A 22,373-nucleotide genomic window follows, 5' to 3' on the forward strand; every position below is an offset into this window, starting at 1 on the left:
CAAGACAGAGCAAGACTCCCCGTGGCACTTAAGGCACTAAATAGCCGTTAATGGTGTGATGTTCGCGAACGATTCGTTCGCGGGGAACGAGTCCCTTACAGTGGGAACTACACACGAACGTTCACTTCCTTTTGTTTTTTTTCCTGCTTGTTCTCAGAAATATGACGTGAATACCGCTTCCCTTCTCATCCATGGCCAGTGGGAGTCAGAGAGACATGTAAGGACGAGCTGTAAACTTGGGACTGAACGTATACACCTACAGTGAAAGAATAACTGAAAAGCTGTGTCCGAATTTAGGGGCTGCATCCTTCGAGGCTGCGTTCAAACGCCGAATGCTTCACAACGGTGCGACAAGGCCGTCACATTTGTTAAGTTCCTTCAAGTGTGGTCTAGAAGTGCGTCCTTCTTTTCCCGCTCCGCGTAGGACCCACCGAATGGATCCTTCGTAGCCCAACATATCCCAAGATTCATTGCGCAGAGGCAAATAGGTGTGTCCCGCCTTTTTTCTGGAACCGGGGACTTTAGTCTCATAAACACTCGGCCCGATTGTAGTTCCTCGGAGGCAGTTCCGGAACTGGAAGAGAAACTGAACGAATCCGAACGAATCTTTTAGGTGATCTGATTCAAACGAACTGTGTCCCAAAAACGAGTCGCTCATTACTAATAGCTATGGTTTTTGGGGTGTTTATCGCTATAGATATGCAACCATACTCCGTAGCAGACAACACGGGATTGAGTTCATTATGATTGTTATAAATCATAATGTTACTTTTGAAATATTAATTTTGTATATTTATTTTTACTGTATCTTAGGTTTTTCTATTCAGTCATAAAACACAACTTAAATTGTTTCACTGCTGTACCGAAAAGGCAATGCGTACCCAAACAAATAGCGGCGCTCGACTAGGTGTGAGACTGTGCTGAAAAAGTCTCTGCACACCCTTACCTGTGCATCATAGTGTCAGACAGCACTGTGCCAGACTCGCGCCTGTCAGTCCCTTAACAAAATCTGCAGTCATGTGCTCAAAAAAGTTCGTGTGTCATTATTGTTGTTGTTTTTTATACTGTTGTGCTTGAGAGACACCATCGACCGGAATCAAATTCCTTGTATATGTTCGCTCACATACTTCGCCAATAAACGCGATTCTGATTCTGATTACCCCTAGGTTACTGGCAGACGCTGGTGGAGACAGTGTGCATGATCCAAGCTGAACAGTAATGTCATGGTGGAGGATAGGGCCGGCAGGGAAGGCAAGATGCTCAGTCTTGGGGAGATTAAAGTGACGCGATGGTCCCTCATCCAGGCTGCGATGTCATGCAGAGGTCCGAGCGAAGACTGTAGTGTTATCAGGACTCAAGAAAGAAGGTCAAGTGGATCTGGATGTCATGGGCGCAGTAGTGATAGGACAAGCCATTCGACAGAATGATCTTACCTAGAGAGGTAACGTGAACCCCTTACCCTTATACTCACCCTTACCCTTATACTAGTGCAGCCGGAGGAATGATGAACGTCGCGTCTAGTGTTCATACTCCACAACTGTAGGGGGCGGTGTGCTTGGTGCGCTGCGTCTTTGCATCTAAAGAAATTTATAGAAAAAGAATCAATTGCGTGTGATTGGTTAAAAAAAACCGTGCAGCACGTTCTTCACGTCACTGTTGAAAAACGTACAAACTGAATTTTAAACTAAATTGTTGCAAATTTAAGTACAATTTTTGGGATTTGTGACAGATGTCGGAATGGCTTTGGACAAATTGAGGAAAATATGCTGCAGTTTTAAATGTAAGTAGTTAATTTGCGGATACCGTATTTTCCGTACTTTTTATCGATAGAACTTAACAGGAGAAACTAGTAGAGACAGTGCAGACTGTCGTTAAATAGCTGACACCAATCTTTAAAGTGTATTAACTTATCTTGTATTTATTTTACCAAAGTAGGTAATCACATAGTTTATCCTTGCAACTAACAAGCATGTTTGTAACTTCGGGTGGTTGGGAGCTGTTTAACTGCGAGCAGACTCACGAATATCGTTTGAAGATGTAATTATGTAATTTATTGGTTTTTGTCTCCTCGGATCTGTTATTTATTGGCTATATTTATGTGTGAAAGAAGGCCTAATACGTTTCTTTTAGTGCGCCTGCTAGAGCAGGACTTTCTCCAAATGCAAAAGCTGAAGGCTTTATTATTATTATTATTATTATTATTATTATTATTATTATTATTACTACTACTACAAGACTGCTTGATGAATGTTCATTTGGGAAATGTCATAAAAGTCAAGGACGTCTGGGTACACGGAACAGTATTTCATGACCCGTGGTCGACGCCTGACTTTGGGGAAGCCCGGAGTGGGTGGGAGCCCGAACTGAATCGTAGCTTTTCGGGTCTTCAGCTACCTGACTCACTGCTTGGGATTCCAACCTAATGTGGGGAAAAATAACTAAAATAGTTTTACTTCCTCATCTTGATTCTTGTTGCCAGTGAATTTTAAATACAGGACCAGCCACATGGAGTATTGTTATTAAACTATTAATGGGGGTTCCATCCAGCCATTTTCCAAACCCCTCAAAACTGAAATAATCAAAATCCACTCTGATCACTTTAAAAAAAAATCGGAATGAACATTTGAAGTAGTTCTATGTTTTGGAGGATAGACATGATGCTGATGTAGGACAAAACCAGTTTACGTTTTATTATGACAGTCTTTCAGTCCTCTTCTGGTGCAGTAGTTCATTGTTTCTGCTGCACTTGCTCCACAGATTCAGCTCTGTAGTGAAGCAGAACTCTAGTTTGGTCCCAGTCTGCTGCAGAGCTGACCAGCCTCGACCAGGGGAAGCCGCCGTGTGCACATGTCTCGCAGGCTTCGGCCGCGCACCTGCGAGGGCGCCAGTCCCCCCAAGCAGATAATTCAGTTTGCCTTCGGCGATTCGACCCACGGAGCCTCACACTTTCCGCCGGGTGGGAAGTGTGACGCCGTGCTTGGTAGCTGTGTCAGGAATGTTCCGGAGGTGCCAGAGAGACAGTACCCTAACAGGAGGGATGCGGGGCACGGGGAGACGACGCAGGGCGGTGCTGGCACCAAGAACAGCAGCAGCAGCATCGTTATCAGTGACGAGGACACCCAGAGAGACATTCAGGGCAGCAATGAGGCTTACTCCATCAGTCCACTGGAAGATGACGCGTGCATAGACAACACGCTCTGGATTCTGGAGAATGATGGATTGCCGGACAGGAAGACGGTGGTTTGTTTATCCAGCGATGAAGGAGCAGGGGCTGAGTTTGGTGGGACTGCTGAAGACCTGGACGATTCTAGTGAATCCCTGTCATGCTGGTCCACTGCATCCGGACCCTCCCTTGCTGTGGAGCACAGTCCTGCAGTGCTCTGCAAAGACTGTGTGAAGCTCTTCACAAAGATGAAGAAAGTGAAGAACTGGAAAAGCACCATTGACTATGGTGAGCTTGCAGATAAAACGTTTTGTTTGCAGCTAAAAACTGCTGGAGGAGCTTCCACTTCTGCTTGGTTCAGCATTATTTCGTTTAAAAAAATCACAGAATTTCTGCTATACTTGAACACACAATAAAATGTTTCCCTTTTCCCAACACAGTGCATTTGCCAATTTTGTGCGTATCATCCCTGATTTTTGATATCCTGTTGGACGTCATTGTCCTTCTGAAAAAAGGAGTTCTTAAAATGCGTGTTCCAGTTAACATTGTATTTTATGCGATTCCAGTACTTTTTAAAATATTCCCATTTTACCGCATTTGCTATTCACAGATCCTACTTCCTTATCATGTGAAATGTGGGTTCTGAAAAAAAGGTGGCATCCAGGAAGACTTCACAATGTCAAGGGGTACGTTCAGAGTCATCCCCAAATGGTAATGCATTTATCAGAGTTGCGACGCAGTTACTGCTTCAGGGTCACCTTTCCTATGGGTAGGTCTGTTCTGAAGTAGCATTTGTTGGTCTATAAGCAGAGTCGCTGAGCTTCAAATAAAATTGCGGACCAAGCCTGTGCATCATGGTGTCCCACCCTTCAGTGTTTGAATGTTTGATTTTCCAGAAGGTTGTGGGCACATTTAAGCCGAATAAGGAAGGCTGACTTGAGCAATGGAGACCCTGTAGAGACAAAGAAGACCCCGGCCTTTTGTTCAAGACCCCCTGTGTTTCTACAGAGGTATGATGTGTGGTCCCTCTGTTGTTTCATGTTAGTTCTGTGTTTTGGGGGTGGGTTCTAGTTTTTTTTTTTTTTTTTACTTTAACTTGCCTTTTTCTGAAACTTATTTTAGAGTGTGTCTGCATCTATAAGGTTCTGGTGTCCTGTGTATCTCAGGAACCTGGCCAGGTGCAAGTCAGTCCCGGTCCAGAGCAGGCGGCAGGTGAGGAGGACGAAGATGCACCCAGTAGCCAATCGTAGATGTCGTCGGAAGAGGAGCACGAGGAGGAAGCCATGCCAGTCCAAGGGATCGGCGTCCCTTGCAGCCCCCCTGCCCACCGGCTCAGATGCGAGTGTCAGGGTGGCTGACGGTGGTATTGGACAGGAGCTGGACAGGGCTCGCAGGGTGCTGGACTTCGATAAGACTGAGCCTCTGGAGCTGAGCGGCGAATCTCCGGGCTGCAATGCCACTCAGTCGGGCACTGGGAGCTCCTCGTCGTGTAAGATGTACCCAAATGAATTTTCCTGGGTGGGAGAGGGGGGCTTTAGATCAATGCTCTCTGAGCTCCAAAGGTGCAGAAGCACTGTTGTGGAAGAACTTCACAACTCCATGTCTTAGTAAGGTTCATTGGTTTTGCCTGAGCACGGGTTTGTGTATTAAATGCTGATCAAATTCTGCTAGAATCTGGCTTGGTGAAGCTTTTTCATAGCAACTAATTTGTTTTGCTGTGGAAATGGGGGATGACAGTCTTGACAAACTAGACTAATTTCACAGTTGGTTATGAATACTTTTTGTTGAAGCTTGTTGAACATTTGCACCTTTGATTTCCGGTACACAGCAGTAAGTACAGGACCTGACCATGTAAATAGCAAGGCAGCCATTTTCTCAGAATTGACGCTATTTAGCTCACGTGTTTGTTTGCAAGTATAGCCTGGGTTTTGTCATGCTGTTCAGTAAATGATCTAATCCAAATTGACTTTTTATAGCTGCCAGATCTGCATTTCTGCTATGTATGGAAGTCAGGCTTTCAAGGTAACCAAGCAATTGTCAATTGACAGGTTGACTGACAAATCCATTGTTGGTAATATACTGTGCATTTTTTTTGTTCTTTGTTAATATGAGGTCCTCTTCTTGTTAGATTTAAGATTAGAAAGGCTGACAGAATCAATGCACACATAGAAATGCAGATTTCTCTAACCTTAAGCCCAGCAGGATTGTCCTGTATTTGAATGGTAATTAAAACAAGCCTTGTCAGTCGCAATTAAAACAAAGAAGCGCCCTCGTAATTGTTATAAATGACGGTGTTTGATTCGATTTGTAAGTAAGGGAATGAGTTGGGTATTGTATTAATCATTTAAGCCCTAATTATCTTACCATCATAGCCCTCAAAGCAGATTCGCTTAAATTACTGGACGAACACTTTTAACCTCACGGGGGCGCCAATTGATCACGGGTTTTTGGGTTGGCTTAGGAACACTACGGTTTGGAGGGATTCTTCGGGAATAGCAAATAACTGCGGTGGAGTGATTTGCAGTGAACAATTAAAATATAGAAATTTCGTCTAAATGTGAAAATCGTGTTAATTGTGTTGCCTTTTAAATTTACAGGCTATTTGGGAGCTTTGATGTAAAAATGCAATTCTATTGCAGCTCTATATAAATTGTGTTTTCATAAAAGATGACAGTCATTGAAATGTGTATTTAAAAATGCGGGAATTGGGTATACATACTTGGTAGTCATATTGTAAACCAATCAGATCCGTATTTTGAATATACAGCAGTAATCTCCCATGAACATGTTATAATTAATGCATGGCTTCACAATTTGCAAACCGGTTTTCTGTAAAATGCATTTTTTAAATTATTGTTGAGAAAGCAAAAATGGACTTTAATGGGTTAAAATAAAGTTGACGTATGCTTTCGGTAAAAAAAAAAATAAATGGCATGGAATCGAGCATATCACAGGCGCACAAGTCCTTGGCCGAACTTCAGAAGGAGAAGTATATAATTCATTCTGCAAAGTCGCACCCTTTTGTCCTGGCGCTGACAGGCGGACGCACTTCGCACAGTGGGAAAGGACTGAACATCTGTACGGATCTGTACAGATCACGGAATAAAAATAGCCATGCAGTATTAACATGAACCACTGTTTTTACGATAAAGACAAAATGAGACATTTTCCCAAGACAAGTACACGTCTGTAATCGCTTTATAGCGTCACTTAGGAAAAGTCAGAAGAGACAGGGAACGCCAGTAAAGGGCTAAGAGGATTTCAGTCGACCAGTCGGCCAACAACGCGATTACATTTCCTAATCAAGGCAGACTAAGAAAATTAGATCGACACTTTTGTTCAGCACTGCTGGGCTGTTTTTTAGGTAGTTTAATCCGAAAACTCTTACTGGAGTTTCCACGTCTGGATGAGCTGAGCATCAGAGAAGTTTATTACTGCCTTATCGGAATCCTTTGGGACTTCGTTGAAGAGTCTGAATATTTTAAAATTCCGCAGCCGAGTGGAGGACAATACCGTAGTGCAAATGAGAGGGTAAGGTGCTCTGAATTATATATTCACGTGTTACCATGGATTAATAATATAACTCTAATCAGAAATCGTCGCTTGCGCCAACCACGTATAAAACGATTGTGCGCGAGGAAACCCATACAGTATGTTGGCGGTGTTTAGTTTAAACGTGGCTTAGGGTTAGCGTTAGTGTTAGTGTTATCTTCGCTTCCATTTGCCCTAAAAAGCGACTCTCTTCACCTGTTTCCCCCTCATTCAGTTAACCACAGCGATGGTGTGTCTGCTTGCGCTTACTACCAAATCGGCAAAAGTGGATTTATGCCCTTCTCAAGCGAAAGAAGCGGTGTAACGGAAGCCAGCAAAGATGAGAAAGCAGAACTCGTTCCTGATCTTTTGCTGCATGCATTTGGTAAGTTACATCCCCGTTGGGCTGCTGCCTGCCTTCGGGTTCATTGAGGGTAATGCTGCTCTTTTTATACGAGGTATCTAGGCAATGTTATTTTGACTCTAGAGAACGGGGTTTTCGTATTTTTAAGGCAGTTGCTTATTTTACTACCCTGAACATAATTTTTGGCCTTGTTAACTTTTTATTTTTTTAAATTAAGTGTTGCAAATTAATCCGTACAAACGCAGAGTATAGTATAATTTTGATGCGCTTCTTTGTAAAATTGGTTGTAAAAATTGAAATTTCAAAATCTCCGAGTGAATCCATTTAGACAAAACATATTTAAGACCCAATACCAAAGAGTGTCGGCATTCAAAAGAAATAATGTAAACTATTTGTAAAAATAATATTAATTGTATACACGCTTTAGTTTGATATGAAGGCGCTCTCGATTGAATTTAAACTGTAAACTGTAGTATGAGATTACATTTCAGGATATGCAGACAAAGTGGACTTATCTTTGTGGGGACTTTCCTTTTTTATTTTCCGGTTATGTATGATTCTTTGTAGTTATGACTAATAATTTGTAATAACCACAAATTGTGTTCAGTTAAAGCTGGTCACCATTGTTGCGTTTTTCCACTACCTGGTTTTTAAGGACAATATTCGAGACATCCCGTTGTGACATTTATTTTTATTTTATATCATTATCAAATGTTCATAGTGAAGTTTAAAATTGCATCAATAAAAGAGAGAACCGTAGTAAAACCGACACATTTAAAATATCAGTTGCCTTTGCTTGTAACTCATTTCGTTTACATGCTAATAAGTGTCTGAGAAAGAAATCTTAAACATTTAAATTGGAGAATTGCCCCTCCGAAATATTGGACTAAATACTTGAAATCCCTACATACAGGCATGAATGTAAAATACGAGAGAACAAAGTGTTCTGTCTTTAGCAGGTCTGGGTGTCTGTGAGATGCTTGGTTCTGTGGGGTCACCCTGCATGTGTACAAACGCTGCCCGTTTAACATGCGTTTTGTTGGAAGGTCCTGCCTTGTTTTATGGCGTCTGCTTGCCGCCTGCGCCAAACTTCTGGTGATCTTTGTGGATCCCTGTGTGAACATTCCTTGACTGGAGGAAGGTTTTGTACGAACCGGACACTGACTGGAACAGAATCTGTTGGTACCGGAGAAATCTTTAGTGTGATGTGCTGTTGAAGTGTATAGACTGTTTCATTGTCAAGCATCAAGCGTTTGTGGAAGGAAAAGAGATTGTATGCACTATACAAAAGGTGCTTTCAAGTAATGCCCCCTTTCCCCTTGGATTGGTATCCTGTGAAGGATGGAAGTGACCCCCCCCCTCCATTTCCTCTACATTTGCGCTGCCTTTTCTTCTCTCGGCTGAGATGTACGCGACTCCAGCCTTTCCCCCCTGTTTCCTTCCAGGTACCCCGTACAGGTTGAGATTTATGTGAACATATTTATTGCAGAGACTGTGACGTTTAATTCCGCGCCCTTCTTTCCTGCGTTCTCTTTCGGAAGGAACATGGGCTCTTCGTCAAAGAGGATCCAAGTTCCCCTAAAGCACACTGACCTGCCTGGATGAGGCTGTGTTATGCTGCCACCGCCACCTGCAGGGGGCGCTCTTTTCGGCCATATCTGTCATTACATCGCAAACCTCCTAAATCTAACCGTTCTTGCTCGATTTGCTTGAACATTTTTATTCAAAGCAGCTGGAACATCTTAGTAGCGGTTTAGCGCTTTGTGTCGGCAGTATTTGCTTTGGTCAACCTATTCCTTCCATATAAGAAAATAATTGAAATGATCTTTTCGTCTTATTTCATGTCAGTTTGATACATTTTTTTTTATCGTTTTAAAAGTAATTTTTCCACGCAAAACCTATTCACCAAATGTGTCAAACCTTTGGTTTTGATAACTGATGCATAATCAATAACTGGATGCAATTAATTTTGCTTACTGGTTGCAAATTATTGAGCCTAGTGAATAATGATAACTGTATAACGATTATAGCAGTTTTGAGGGCTTTGTGCAGTTTCTGGTTTTTATCAATACTGTGAAGGTTTCCTGTCACCAAGATGCCTTTGTTTTAACTACATGATTTATTTCAGTAATTTTAAAGAATGTTGCCGTGAAATGCCCTTAGACCGTTTCGTTAAATTCTGGTTGGATCCTGGGGAAGCAGTTTACCATCCTCTCTGCCTGGTGCTGAGACCCACACGTGGCCCACGCTGAAGCCGGGCCCCCGGGTCGCCACGTGGGGCCTCCGGTCACACTGCTGTGCAGATTTAGCGGCGTTCTGTTCCACGTCACTGATCCCAGGACAGTTTGGATTAGCTCCCGGCCATGTGACGGGAGCAGCGAACGGAGCAGAGGCCACGGTAGGGTGGACAGCAGCTGGGGGGTGGGGGGGCAGTTAACTCCTCCAAGCTGCCTGGACTGTTTACTCAAACGCCATGCAAATGCCTCTCCATGTGTCAATCCACCCAGCAGAAGATGATCTCCCTCTTGTGACTCTGTTGTGTCGATTATAGATTATGGATGAAAGCCCCTGTTTTTCTGACAAACGGTTACTACGTGTCTTACAGGCGGGGGGGGGGGGGGGGGGGGGGGAGTCCATAAACCCTCTTCTGAAACATCACCCTGGCATGCAGTAGGGTTAGGGTTGGGCAGGACAACAGCTGGCGTCTAGGGACAGTCTTCAAAGTACCACTTCATTAATTCCTTCTCCAAAGGCTCCGTCTTCACTTCTGTTCCTTTCAGTTTCCTAATGTGTGTGTTTCTTTATTGTATTTGCAAAGGGACCCCAAACACTGAAAAGCATAATAAAAATGTAGCAGAGGGAGATTAGGAATATGGCCTTAATCCCACGCTTCTGATAATACGGAACGGGCTGATCGATTAGGTTTTCAGGAAGCTTATGTCAAAAAACCACGGCTTGGCCTTGGGATTGCGCCAGCCTTGTAAGGTTTTTCTGCTCTGGTACTTTATCATCGCTGTGAATTACAGAGCTGCCGGGCTGCGATAAGAGCGTGTCGCTTTCTGAGCCCCGGACTCTGGACAATAAAAACGCTGTTTATATTCTAGAGGCCCGCTGTGGGCCTGGCTTCCCGTCCACCTTCCTCCGCAGGCTCGGCCCGCTGAAAGGGGTGCTGTGGCCGAGACTGGAAGATGGGGGGCGCCCTCCCAGTCCTAATTGGCCATGAATGCAAGATGGTCTTGCCATCTAAATATGAAAACATGTCTGGATTCTCTCTGCCTTTTGGCAGGTATTTATGTGTTCATATTGGGGTCACGTTCTGTTGCGGGAACTTTGGGTTCTGTAATCCAAAATTCTAGGCAACACTGTGAGAGCTGCAGCTGGAAGGAATGTTATATGATTGGCTAATTTCATGATAAAAGGTAATAAGGGTAAAATTTAGGTAAATTGGCTATATCATCTATTTTAGTTGTGGCTATCAAAACATTGTGAAATCTTATAAACGTATCAGTATAGAAACAGTTGTCCTCATAGTCCTAATACCTTCAGTGATGATATGAGATACACAGCTGCAGAATGTATGGATTGATATCTCCATCTGTTTTCCAAACCGCTCATCCTTCTGGGTCACGGGGAGTCCGTAGCCTATCCTGGAAGCAATGGGCATGAGGCAGGGAATAAACCAGGATGGGGGGCCAGCCCATCGCAGGGCACACTCACACATCATTCACACACACATGCACTCCTACGGGCAATTTAGTAACTCCACTTAGCCTCAGCATGTCTTTGGACTGTGGGGGGGAAGCCAGAGTATCCGGAGAGAACCCCACGACGACATGGGGAGAACATGCAAACTCCACACACATGTGACCCAGGCGGAGACTCAAACCCGGGTCCCAGAGGTGTGAGGCAACAGTGCTAACCACTGCACCACCATACCACCCCAGATCAACCTATGTGGCAATCATATCCCTGTAGTTTATACAATATAGCATTCATGCATCTAATCTTCAAACTAAATGCATAGTGTTTTAATGAAGCTTATTGTAAAACAGTGATAATATGCAAACATTTTTCCAGAACAGATTTGTGCAATTAACACCGACAGACAAATCAGTCTTTCGAAGCATCAAATGCATGTTGACGAAGATTGAAAGAATATGTGGATTGAGTGCTGTACAGCTATAATGATCCAGGTGCATTCAGACGGCCTTTAATTTCACTTAATTAACCAGTCACCAGAATTTAGAAAATTAGTGTTCTAGTTGATAATGACTGCAATAACAATGAGCTGTGAAGATGCTCTTTATTCCAGGCTCTGATGAAATGGGTGAGTGTAGTTGTTACAGGGATAGTACTCTGTGCTTTTAATAAATGAAGTGGTATGTTTATTTTGATTTTTGAAGACATCTTGGCTTTATATAGAATATTGCTTTATATTGCTGTCTGTTTAAACTTTCTACTACTGGTAAACCACAGAAAGGGCAGTACATAGGTTCTTGAGCACCTGGACTTCTGTAGAATTCAAGCCTTATCAGACTTGGGAAGCACATCCAAGAAACATTTTGACTTCCTGATTTATAAATTTGTTAGCACGATATAGCTTTCTGGGTTCCTTCCTCAATTTAATTGGCTGAGTCATGTCCATCGCAGAATGTGATTTTCCCAAATACATGTTATGTGATGCAACTATAATTTTGGTTGTTCTCAGAATTGCATGAAAATACACATAATTATTGTGAAATTTTATGAATGCTGGTGAGAGCCTACATTTTTCCACTCCAGATGCTCTCAGAACAATCGACACACATTGATCCCGCTGGAAACTTGAGGTTGTTCATGGAGATAGGCACCTTGGGCTACCTTTGGGCTGTCTGCTCTCTTTCGGCTCTCTCTACATTAGCTCTTCAAGATGCAGCCGCCTGATCTCTGGTGAGTGTTTAGCAGTCAGTTTGCTCAGCTTGTGAAATTCTTACCTTGGAGCGAAGTCACAGAAGCTGACAAAATGGTGGCAAAAAATCTCTCACAGGTAAAGATGGACGATCTTCCTCACATAGATTTTTGTGCATTGATTTTTTTTTCTTCTTTCTCCCTGTTTTATAACATAATGGAATATAAACACCGGTGTGGTGAACAAATGTGACACAAACCTAGGAGACCGTGAACGTCCATCTGCCCGATGAGGTCAGGGATATGGAGGCTGGATCCAAGTGAAAATCACTGGTCTATTTCGCTCCATTCACGTCAAGCGAATAGGTACTTTCTCACCACTCACCGGGTTGCAAGGTCTTAGGGGTGATGTTCATGCTCAACCCCAAGGTGAGGACCTTCTGTGGAGGCAGAGCTTCCATGGAGTCCAGCTTGCCAGTCCCTAAGGCCATGGAGGACTTCCGCTACGTGAAATTCCTGAGCCTTCTGCTGTCAGGTATCACTTCATAGATGACTCAAGCTGGCATGATTTAATTGCAGAACACCAAGCATCAATTGTAAATCTAATTAAATAATGGATCATTTTGTTTCCTTTGGTATAGTATCTTTAAGCGGTTTGTTGCTTGTAGCCATTTCGTTTTACCTGTTTTGTTCTAGAACATGCTTAATTCACAGCTTCTGATTTGTTGACAATTCGCCCAGCAAGCTGGCACCTAACGACTAGATGTGTATTTGTTCCCAGATTGGGGTGGGGGTGATAGTTTTGTCGGAAATTACTGTTTAATTCAAGGACAGGCTATTCACGCCTGATATTAATTCATTATACAGCAATCTGCCCCAGTAATTAAATCTATTACTTTCATCTACGAGATGGGATTTGACAAGCAGAGAATAAGCAGTCTGAATCTCGTTCTATTGTTCAGTCCTTCTGTTTCGCTGCCTCTCCAGACTGAGCTCATTCTGACGCCATGCAGTCCACTCTGCATGTTCTCTCTGAGGTACCTGCCCGCTCGTCAGAAAGCGAGCGATACCAGTGCCTTGCCTCTCCTCTTCTTCTTCTTCAAAGGAAACACGACCTTCCAAAACTCGGGCATGTGTGCAGGTAGCTAAAAATAAGCACATTTTGCTTGGTCAAATTGGACTTCTGTCTGGGTTAAGTTAAAATTAATAAATGAGACAACAATTAAGACTTAATATTTAAATGTTAAGAATTTTATATTTAAAACTTGCAAAGACTATTCACGTGCCATTTAATCTGAACTGAAAGCAAAGCAGAAACTCACCCTGGTAATTGAATTATACCCAATTCCAGAGTGGAAATATTAAGTCACTGAACACACGTAATCCTTGAAAGTCCAACAATAATAATGGCAGATGAAAAAATTGGTTAAATCCATATTAGAATGGAAAAATTTTTAAATATTGTAAATGGGTCAGAAGTAAGATATTGTCAGACATTACATGTGGCTTCAAGTTTAGTCAATATTTATGAGTATTTTATGCTTGTCACACATGTGGTTTCAACAAAGCACCACAGTTGATTTGAGCAAGGATTCATATAGTGATGGCGAGAGGTGAGGCTGTTAGGCTGTGGAGCACAGGATTGGACAGATCTGCAGGCTGACAGGAGTGGCGAGCAGTAACAGCCAATCAACACCCAGCATGTGTGGCAATATTAGGCACGTAATGCATGCATAACCCTCAGACAGAAATCACATGGAGTGGGTTCCTGAAGTCACACTCCACACCTCTGCACACAAGAAGTACATTATATATAGGAGCACTTAAGTGTCTATTAAAATGAAGAGCCCTCTGTTTGCTGCAAAGAAAAATGCAATTAATTCTGGCAGCCATAATGTACAAGCAGACTCATGTTCACTTTCACAGACTGTTTTGTACATAGGTTACCGACTAATATATATGCTTGTGTTGCAGTAATCTGTAACAATTAGCACTTAGGATAAAGCTGCTACTTGTCCATTTAAATTGTAATGTAAACATTACAGAGGAACAGCAGCTGAACTCATCATCATCATCATCATCATCAGAGAGGGAGACGGATCGAATTGCAGGGTTAGTCAGCTGCAGATTTTTTTTTTGAGACTGTGGTTCCTCAGATGATTCATTCTCGTGGTGGAAGCTGTCATGTCTCCCTAATGAGGTTCCGATAATCAGGTAAGGGATGATTTTAAGCACCGTTAAGCTGGCAGCAAACCGCGCTCGGTCCCGTGTGAGGATTTTCCCCCCAGCTTCTCCCCTACCAACTCTTCCCCCCCCATCTGCCCAGCTCCTCATTAGTGATGAATGTTGGGGAACCGCAGGCGTGAGCTGCCCATGCCAGGCCCGTTTGGGATCCCTGTTTGGGCTCTCTGAGTTGTTGAAGACTAGGATCTCAGAGAAGTCAAAGTATTTGAAAGCAAGAGGTACTTTTCTGAATCTGCAACCCCAAGGTGAATGTAACAGTCCCTGAGCACTCGGCTGTTTTGCCGGAAAGCGAAATAAAACTAGGCATCAGACTAAAGAAATCTGCGTAGAAGATGACTTGTAAAATGTAAGCCATGTAAAAAATAACAGCAAACAAAATAATAGCCCTGTGAATTACTGTGACCACTGAGGTAGTACTGATGTGCTGGGTTAATTGTTTTGCTCCCTTTATCCTGAGAAACATCGCAAAGCATTTCTCCATGGAAGCGAAAGTGGACCTTGACTTTCTTTGGATTCCCTCCAACTATGGAGGTGTTGACTCATGAACAGGACACTCTGATGTTTCCCAAAAACGTTCAGAATTGTGAAGTAGCACCTATATTTTTCCTCACTGTAGAATTACATATAAATCCTGTTTAGCAGAGATTAACTGTAAAAATCAAATTCGATTGTGTTTAGTGGCAAAAACTTCTTGACATACTAGTGTATTGGGGGGGGTGGGGTGGTAGTATAGTCATTCATTCTCAGAAATCTTGGTAAGTACTACCTATAATCATAGTATTATCCATTGATATTAAAATAGGTGGTGATAGTTGTTTCTTCCCATTTAGCACCCCTATAAAGGCCAGTTTGACAGACCAGGTTGACCATGATGCCACCTTATGGTTTAATTTGAGTATCTTGCTCCTTCCAACATCTTGGCCCCGGTGATTGTGCGATCAGTAGTATGCACATTGACACGCAAACCGGGGCACTGACACGCAAATCGGGGCACGCCACCCTGTACACGTTTATCTCCGTGTTACTGGTAAGAGGCCAGGTCTGTGCGCACGGCTGAGTGAGGGGCTGCCGAGAGGAAGGGCGAATTTCTCTGACCTCTAGCAGGAAGGTACGTGAAAAGCGGGAAGCCTGTTCCGAATTGCCCTCCTGTGATGCGCTCCCTGGGGCTGTGAGATTTTTAACAGCCCCCCCCAAGACGGGTGCCTCTGACTGCTTAATAATGTTCTGGTGCCTAGTTCTAGTCACTGTGGCAATTACCTTTACGTCAAGCCGTAAAGATATGTCCTCCCATGGGACAGGAACTCTGCCCATTACATAATGCTCATTACGGGGTGATGTCCAGGCTGATTCATCCTGCCTTCAGTTGTCTGCCACCCATCTCGCCGCAGTAATTGCTAAACTGAAGCTCCTTGCGGGTGCCGTGGAATGACAATTGGCACATCACATGTAATTAAATCACAGCCTCTCCAATGGGATCTTATTCATTAAGTGGTGACCTTAAGAGCGAGACCCAACTGCAGCTTCGTGGGACTGAAGATCCTTTCGTGTCTGTGTGTGGTCTAATCGGACCAGATGCGTGTGGTTTCCAGCAGCAGCTGCTCCCTCACACCCCCTGCTGGCCCACGATGTATCTGCAACACAACCCATGCAGGTCATAGTCCTATAGGTAGGCTGTTCCTCATGCATAGTCTGCAGCTGTGTGTCAGACTCCTCTGCTGGGCCGTGTGCTACTCCACAGTGCCTTCTGTGTCTCCAGAGATGCCGGAGCAATATGCAGGAATTCAGGCACTTATTGCATCCATCATCTGAAAGCCAGTTGTGCTTGATTTTCCTTAGAGAAGAAGAAAAGCACGTCTAAATAAATATCAGACAGACAGATTTATTGGTACAATTCCTGCAGCATTTAACCTGTATTCAATATGTTCTCCCAGATTGTGTTTGTTTTTAAGATCTTCTTTCAGAACTACGGCTTCCCAAATGCATAAATAAACTCACATCAGGCTGGATCAAGCAATTACAAGAATGACAGATATTGTCTTTCTACTCCAGGCAACAAAAAATAGAGCTTGAATGATTTCTGCAATACCCCCTACATGCCAGCACAATTTTCTCAGTTGTTGTTCATCATGCAAAAAATAAAAAATTTGCATTTAACGAGCTCATTGGACATTCATACCATACCTGAGTGTTTTGCAAAGACTAGTTTCTTTTGATGGTGTGTCAGTGAGGTTTCGTTATTCCAGATATGGTCATGTGATGGACTGCTTTGGAATTCCTGCTCATTCAGCCACAAGAGAACCATCTGACTGCTGAGAGCAGCAGTTTCTTTTCAGTAGATACATTGGCAGGTACCAATCTGTATTGATGAATGAAATTGTGGGAGTGTTTCGCCTGATGAGCTCGACTGTAAAGCCATCACTGGCTGATTTTCCTGTTAATTGACTCTCACAATGATGACACCCACAATGTGAGTCTGCTCCCTCAGTTGTCCGTCATCTTCCAAGGGAAACGGAAAGCAGTGGTGACCATGGTCTGCTCTGTCTGTCTCAAATGGAGGATGAGCCCTGTGTACATGATGCATCCGTCTCACAACATGCAGGAGATAAACTGTCTCTGCATGTGATTGTGCCTTTAAGCTGGGTCTTATTTGTGCGACTGATATGTTCCTAGGACTGCCTGTCTATCAAAACGCACATCATCATTATAACTCATCAAATTTCACTGTGTACATCCCTCTTAGCGAATAGTTACACAAATTCTAAGGAATTCTTTTTTTTTTTCTTTAAAAAAAAAAAAAAGCTTACTTATGGCATTATGCAAATGCAATAATGTGGCACCTATCAGAGCGTTCAGAAGGTATGGCTAGTGGGGAGAATCTAGTTAGCTGTGTACACATATGCTTCAGTTATGCTTACGGCAAAATTTATAATTAGGAAGATGGAGCGTGCAGCCCTATCCATACGATTACCAGCAGGCTCCTCATCTGCTGCTGAAAACGATCCCCTCGACCAAGCCTTTGAAAAGTCTCCACAGCTAATTACAAATAAAGTACCAGCTAAGCTTATTGTGGTGAATTATTAAGACTTTATCTGAAGTGGACCAGGAATCAATCCCGAAGCTGAAGGTGCTGCGAGGCGAACATTAACCTCCCCGTGTGCGGAAGGCGGAGTCTGTTCCTCTTCATCCGGACAGCCCAAGACTGGCCTGGTTATTGGGCCATTATATGCAAAGTTCTTGTATGAAAATCAAGCGTTACTCTATTAATGTTGCTGTATAATTTTGTTCAGAAATTATAATTTGTACAGAGAAAATGCATGCATGCATGCATCCATTCATCTTCTAGCCAGTTATCTTGACCAGGGTTGCTGGAGGGCCTGGAGCCTATCCCAGGCAGGATGGGGTACAATGGGCAGGTCAGGAGGTACCCTGAGTGGGATGACAGAAAAAAGAATTCCTTTAAATTGGAGTCGTATGCAAACCAATTGAACAAACATTTCGATTGCTTTGCTTCAGCCGGAGTGGGTCTGCAGAAACTGAAATCAAAAGACTGGCATTTTGCTGGCTTGGTGATGAGATCTGTGACCCCGACTGGATAAACTGCTTCAGAAAACAGATGGATAAGTAATTTGGTGGGACAGTGTTGTTACCTTTGTGCTCCAATTATCTAGTCATTTTTAAACATTCTAGAAATTAAAGAAAAAAAAATTGGCATTCTCAACCTGCTAAGCCTCGTTGGAGAGAGAACATTCACTGCCATTGGTTTTAATTTAATTTCTTGATTAATCTCTCTGTTTGTGTTTTTCTTTTGGAAGGTTACTGGCAGCAGAGTGCAAGCTCCAGCGACAGAGCTTATCGAATGGGAAAATGAGCAGAATCTTCCTTCCAGCGTCGCCAGTCCCCGAATGGCAAACCCTCTGCGCTTGTTTGCCAAGAGCCCTTCTGGACTCAAGCAGGCAGCCAGAGATGTGTCGTATTTAGACAACATGGAGGACCTCTGGGACTGGCTGTCCAACCAGACGGACACGCGGGAAACGCGTGCCAGGGCCAAGCGGAGACCCATCGTAAAAACGGGGAAGTTCAAGAAAATGTTCGGCTGGGGAGATTTCCACTCAAACATCAAGACGGTGAAGCTGAACCTGCTGATCACCGGTAAGATCGTGGACCACGGCAACGGCACGTTTAGCGTCTACTTCCGGCACAACTCCACCGGCCAGGGCAATGTTTCGGTGAGTCTGGTGCCGCCCTCCAAGGTGGTGGAGTTTGAGATCTCACAGCAGTCCACACTGGAGACCAAGGACTCGAGGGCCTTTAACTGCCGCATCGAGTACAAAAAGACAGACCGGGTCAAGAAGACGGCCTTCTGCAACTTTGACCCATCCAAGACCTGCTATGAAGAACAGACCCAGTTTCACGACTCCTGGTTGTGCTCAAAGCCCTTCAAGGTCATTTGCATCTACATTGCTTTCTTCAGCGTTGACTACAAACTGGTACAGAAGGTTTGCCCCGACTACAATTACCATAGCGACACCCCTTATCTCTCTACGGGCTGAAGTCACTACTGCATGTTTGTGGGTCTCTTGGAGCACTGATGGTCTCTGGGGCCTGTCTGACCTGCCTGGTGACCCTGCAAAGTCATAAACACCATGTGTTCCATCTCTGTCATGAGCAAATATCAAGTTTCCTCCAAATGTTGAGGGAGAGGATATGCTGTGGACTTGTAATTTCTGATGAATTCCAGGTTTTGTGCCAGTTGTGCATCACCATCAACCTCATTTTTAGACGTATAGTTAGGATCTACAGTTTTTTTTTTAACAGATTGGAGTTCTTAATAAAACTTAACAGTGAAGCTCTTTTTTGCAGTGGAGGTGCACAGAAATATATTTTTTTTCCTGTGACAGACCTTATTCTCAGATATTTCCTGCTTTCAGTTTTCTGGTAGTCAGACTGTTTTAGTTTACATTGTGCAGCTGATTCTGTGACATTTTAACATTGTCCCTCCCCCGAATAGAACTTTAAATGCTTACTTGAAATCTTCCCATTTTGACCGAAGGCACTTGGCTTTAACGGGCTGCAGCTCTGCCACCCAATGCTTTCGAGTATCACTCCAAGTAATCTTCAATTTCCCCAAAGCCACATATAAATTAAAATCCTACTTGGAGCTGTCGGACAAGACGGAGCAGAGCACTGGCTTGCAGTTGACGGGGTTCAGTTGGCTTGGTTTCCGTACTGTGGCAGAATTACACGGAGGTGCTTCGTCTGTCAGCGGGGGGAACACGTGTATGACAGTAAATCTACTTTTCTACTAGTATGCAACTAAATCATTGTATTTTGAGAGCCATATTCCATATGCCAGGCACTTTCAGACCACAGCACAGCTCGTGCTGAAAAACAAATACGAATAATATTCTGTAAATACACCCCGTAGGCTTTATGGCGTTTTCCTGCATTCGTTGTCATCCAGGTGTCTTTCATGGTATAGCAGGCGTCTTACTTTCACTTTAAACGGAAAAACGTGCCGTGAATTCAGGAGTTTAATTTCACATGCCGGGAGACAACTTCTTAAAATTGAGCCGCTACTCGGGTGGCTGGAATGAAGCTGGCAAGCGCTAAATATAACTTTGTCATGGTCTTGCCACAGAGCTCGACATTTCCGCGCTTTTAATTAACAGTAATTATAGTGAGAAATGCAATTTGCATATCGTGACTGAGCAGACCAGCGGCCGAAAGTAAAATTAACCTTGGCGATGTGAAGGTACGCAAGCGTGCCGTTTATATTTTGTTTACTCTCCTTTTTTTCTGACTGATTTACTGTGGCTGAAAGATAGAACCCCCAGCCGTCCCATGAGGCAAAGTGTGAATTATCCTTTGCTCCCCCCTCCCTGAAACCATTCAGTGTTAGCGTGTCCTTACCTGCATCCTTGTTTGTGTTCTGGTCCCGTGTAAAACGCTGTACATTTCATGTGTGCTTTTACCTTTATAAAACATCACTGTGCGTATTAGCTTATGCATTTTATCGCTAAATCACTCCAACTCTCTGCAGTCATTTGAATAACGTCATACCTTTGGTCCTTGCTAGTGGTTATATTCATATGTATAGTTTTCTAAGGTGTTTACAGTAGTAGGTGAATGAAATTCCTGGTTAATTATACTGCAACTAATGACTCTGGCTTAATTTATTCTTAAAAATCACAGGAACGAGGCATTTGTAAAAATGGGCTTGTTTTGAGATGTACCTGTACATTTGGTTATTTCTGGAAAATGTTTAGGCTTTATATAGGCTATGTATAGTGTACATTTTTGTTTACTCTGAAAAGGGTTTATTTTGTGATTAAAATTTTATTTGGAAGACAGAAGTGGTCATCGCGTAATTTTTATGGGGGATAAAGGCCCGCCAAGGATCATTTGGTTGGGTCTGACCTTTGCCATGACCAGACTCTCCTCTGTTTCCAGAACATTACAGTTGTGGACACATCATGCCCACCGCTGGGCATCCCCTCTCATCTGGAGTGGTCTTCCTGCACTATAGCCGGCAGCCGTACCACCTGCTGAGTAAGTTTGGGCCTGGCCAGTACTTGGATGGGTTGCTGCTGGAAGAGGTGGTGCTGTGGCCAACAGGTCAGCCCATCCAGTGGTCAGTGTGGACCCCAGTGCCCTAGTGCAGTGACTGGGACACTGTGCTGTAATAATGATGTAAAACTGAAGTCCTGACTCTCTGGGGTCATTAAATGTCCCTGGGCATCTTTTGAAAGAGTGGGGGTGGTACCCTGATGTCCTGGCTAACGCTGCCCACTGTGGTCCTTTCAGATCTGGCCTCCTAATCATCCCTTATCTGTAACTGGTGAATTCTCTCCTAGCCCCTTCAGCACCTTAACTGCTGTGTGGTGAGCATATTGGCACAGAATGGCTGCCATCATTGAGGTGGGGGCTGTACAGGGGCTCCCCATTAGTCTTGTAAAGCATTTTGAGTGTTTGAAAGGTGCTAAATAAATGAATCATTCATTCACTGACCAGCACCACAGTAAACTGTGAGCCTGGTGCTCCTCCGTTACCCCATTCCTACCAGGACAACAGCCTCCTGGTGCCACCACTAGAGTACGCTACAGAACCCCCCCCCCCTCCCCAAAAAAAAATAAAAAATGGAGATCCTGTCCAATATGGTTCAGTTCTGTCACATATGCGTACAAAGATTCTGAGACTCTTACAGTGAGTGATGGCTTATGGGAAACAAAAGGAAGTCGATTAAGTCGATTAGAAAACTGCTCACACACTGCTAAAACCTACGGAACTAGGTTCCATTAGAGCGATTAGAGGAGGTTGTCCGTTTAAATTCCGTGGCCTGCAAAGCGATTTCACTGTTGGGCCTGTGAGCTAGAACCCTTAACCGAAGTTGCTCTAGGGACTGGCATTCTCAATTGTGCTTTGCTTTGGATAAAAGCAGCTGCTAAATAAGTAAATGAAAATGCACATTATTGAATGTAAATGTGGTCGACTTAAATGAAGTAGGAATGCATTTGAACGCCACAGTGCAGCCAAGCCCTATTACCTCCTTACTCTTGGTCATCTTCTGAAATGCAAAATTTCAGAAGCTTTTTGTAAAGAGAAAGGCAGATTAACTAGGGACACATCATCCATAAAAAGGTTAGTGGATGTTTAGCAGGGCTGGCACTGTTGCCTCGCCCTCACACCTCTGGCTACATGGCTGTGGAGTTTGCATCTTCTCCCCGTGTCATCATGGGGTTTCCTCCAGTTACACCACTTTCATCCTCCAAAGTCCAAAAACATGTTGAAGTTAATTGGAGTTGCCAATTTTCCAGTAGGTGTGCATTGTGTGAGTGTGCTCTGTGATGGATTTGGCGCCCCATCCTGGGCTGCTCCCCGCCTGGGGCCCATAGACTCCGGGATAGGCTCCAGACCCCCCCTCCTCCCAACCCTGAACAGGACAAGTGGTTACAGAAAATGGATGGATGGGGGGGGGGGTTAGTGTTCAGCAAGGGATTGCAGGTAAATAAATCCAGATGTGTGTATTAACAGAACAGCTGTTTTGGGCTTTGGGTATCAACATCCCTCCTTCCTCCAGTCTGAAGCACGCAAGTGCTCTCCATCTCAGACTGGGACAGGAGCAGCTTTCTGCTCACACTAAAAATGGTGTGTGGAAGTTCTCCGGAGCCTCTGAGACAGACAAGC

The 22,373-nt window shown here is 43.8% G+C and overlaps 1 protein-coding gene across 3 annotated transcripts; it reads left to right on the top strand.

Moving 5' to 3' along the window:
- Nucleotides 1-1,619: 1,619 nt before the first annotated feature.
- Nucleotides 1,620-20,476, top strand: LOC125725202 (neurexophilin-2-like). 3 transcript variants are annotated; one of them, XM_049001920.1, is made up of 7 exons: nucleotides 1,620-1,780; nucleotides 2,758-3,451; nucleotides 3,774-3,849; nucleotides 4,060-4,173; nucleotides 4,330-6,694; nucleotides 6,930-7,079; nucleotides 18,002-20,476. In XM_049001920.1, the coding sequence occupies exons 6-7, from the start codon at nucleotides 7,035-7,037 to the stop codon at nucleotides 18,737-18,739; spliced, it is 783 nt and encodes a 260-aa protein (XP_048857877.1). In that variant the 5' UTR covers nucleotides 1,620-1,780; nucleotides 2,758-3,451; nucleotides 3,774-3,849; nucleotides 4,060-4,173; nucleotides 4,330-6,694; nucleotides 6,930-7,034; the 3' UTR covers nucleotides 18,740-20,476. The 3 variants fall into 3 exon arrangements, with proteins under 3 accessions (XP_048857877.1, XP_048857876.1, XP_048857878.1); XM_049001919.1 differs by lacking the exons at nucleotides 6,930-7,079; nucleotides 18,002-20,476 and having other exon boundaries at nucleotides 4,330-5,840; XM_049001921.1 differs by lacking the exons at nucleotides 1,620-1,780; nucleotides 2,758-3,451; nucleotides 3,774-3,849; nucleotides 4,060-4,173; nucleotides 4,330-6,694 and having other exon boundaries at nucleotides 6,715-7,079.
- Nucleotides 20,477-22,373: the final 1,897 nt, after the last annotated feature.

Source organism: Brienomyrus brachyistius, unplaced genomic scaffold (assembly GCF_023856365.1).
Source record: "Brienomyrus brachyistius isolate T26 unplaced genomic scaffold, BBRACH_0.4 scaffold62, whole genome shotgun sequence".
Lineage (NCBI taxonomy): Eukaryota > Metazoa > Chordata > Actinopteri > Osteoglossiformes > Mormyridae > Brienomyrus > Brienomyrus brachyistius.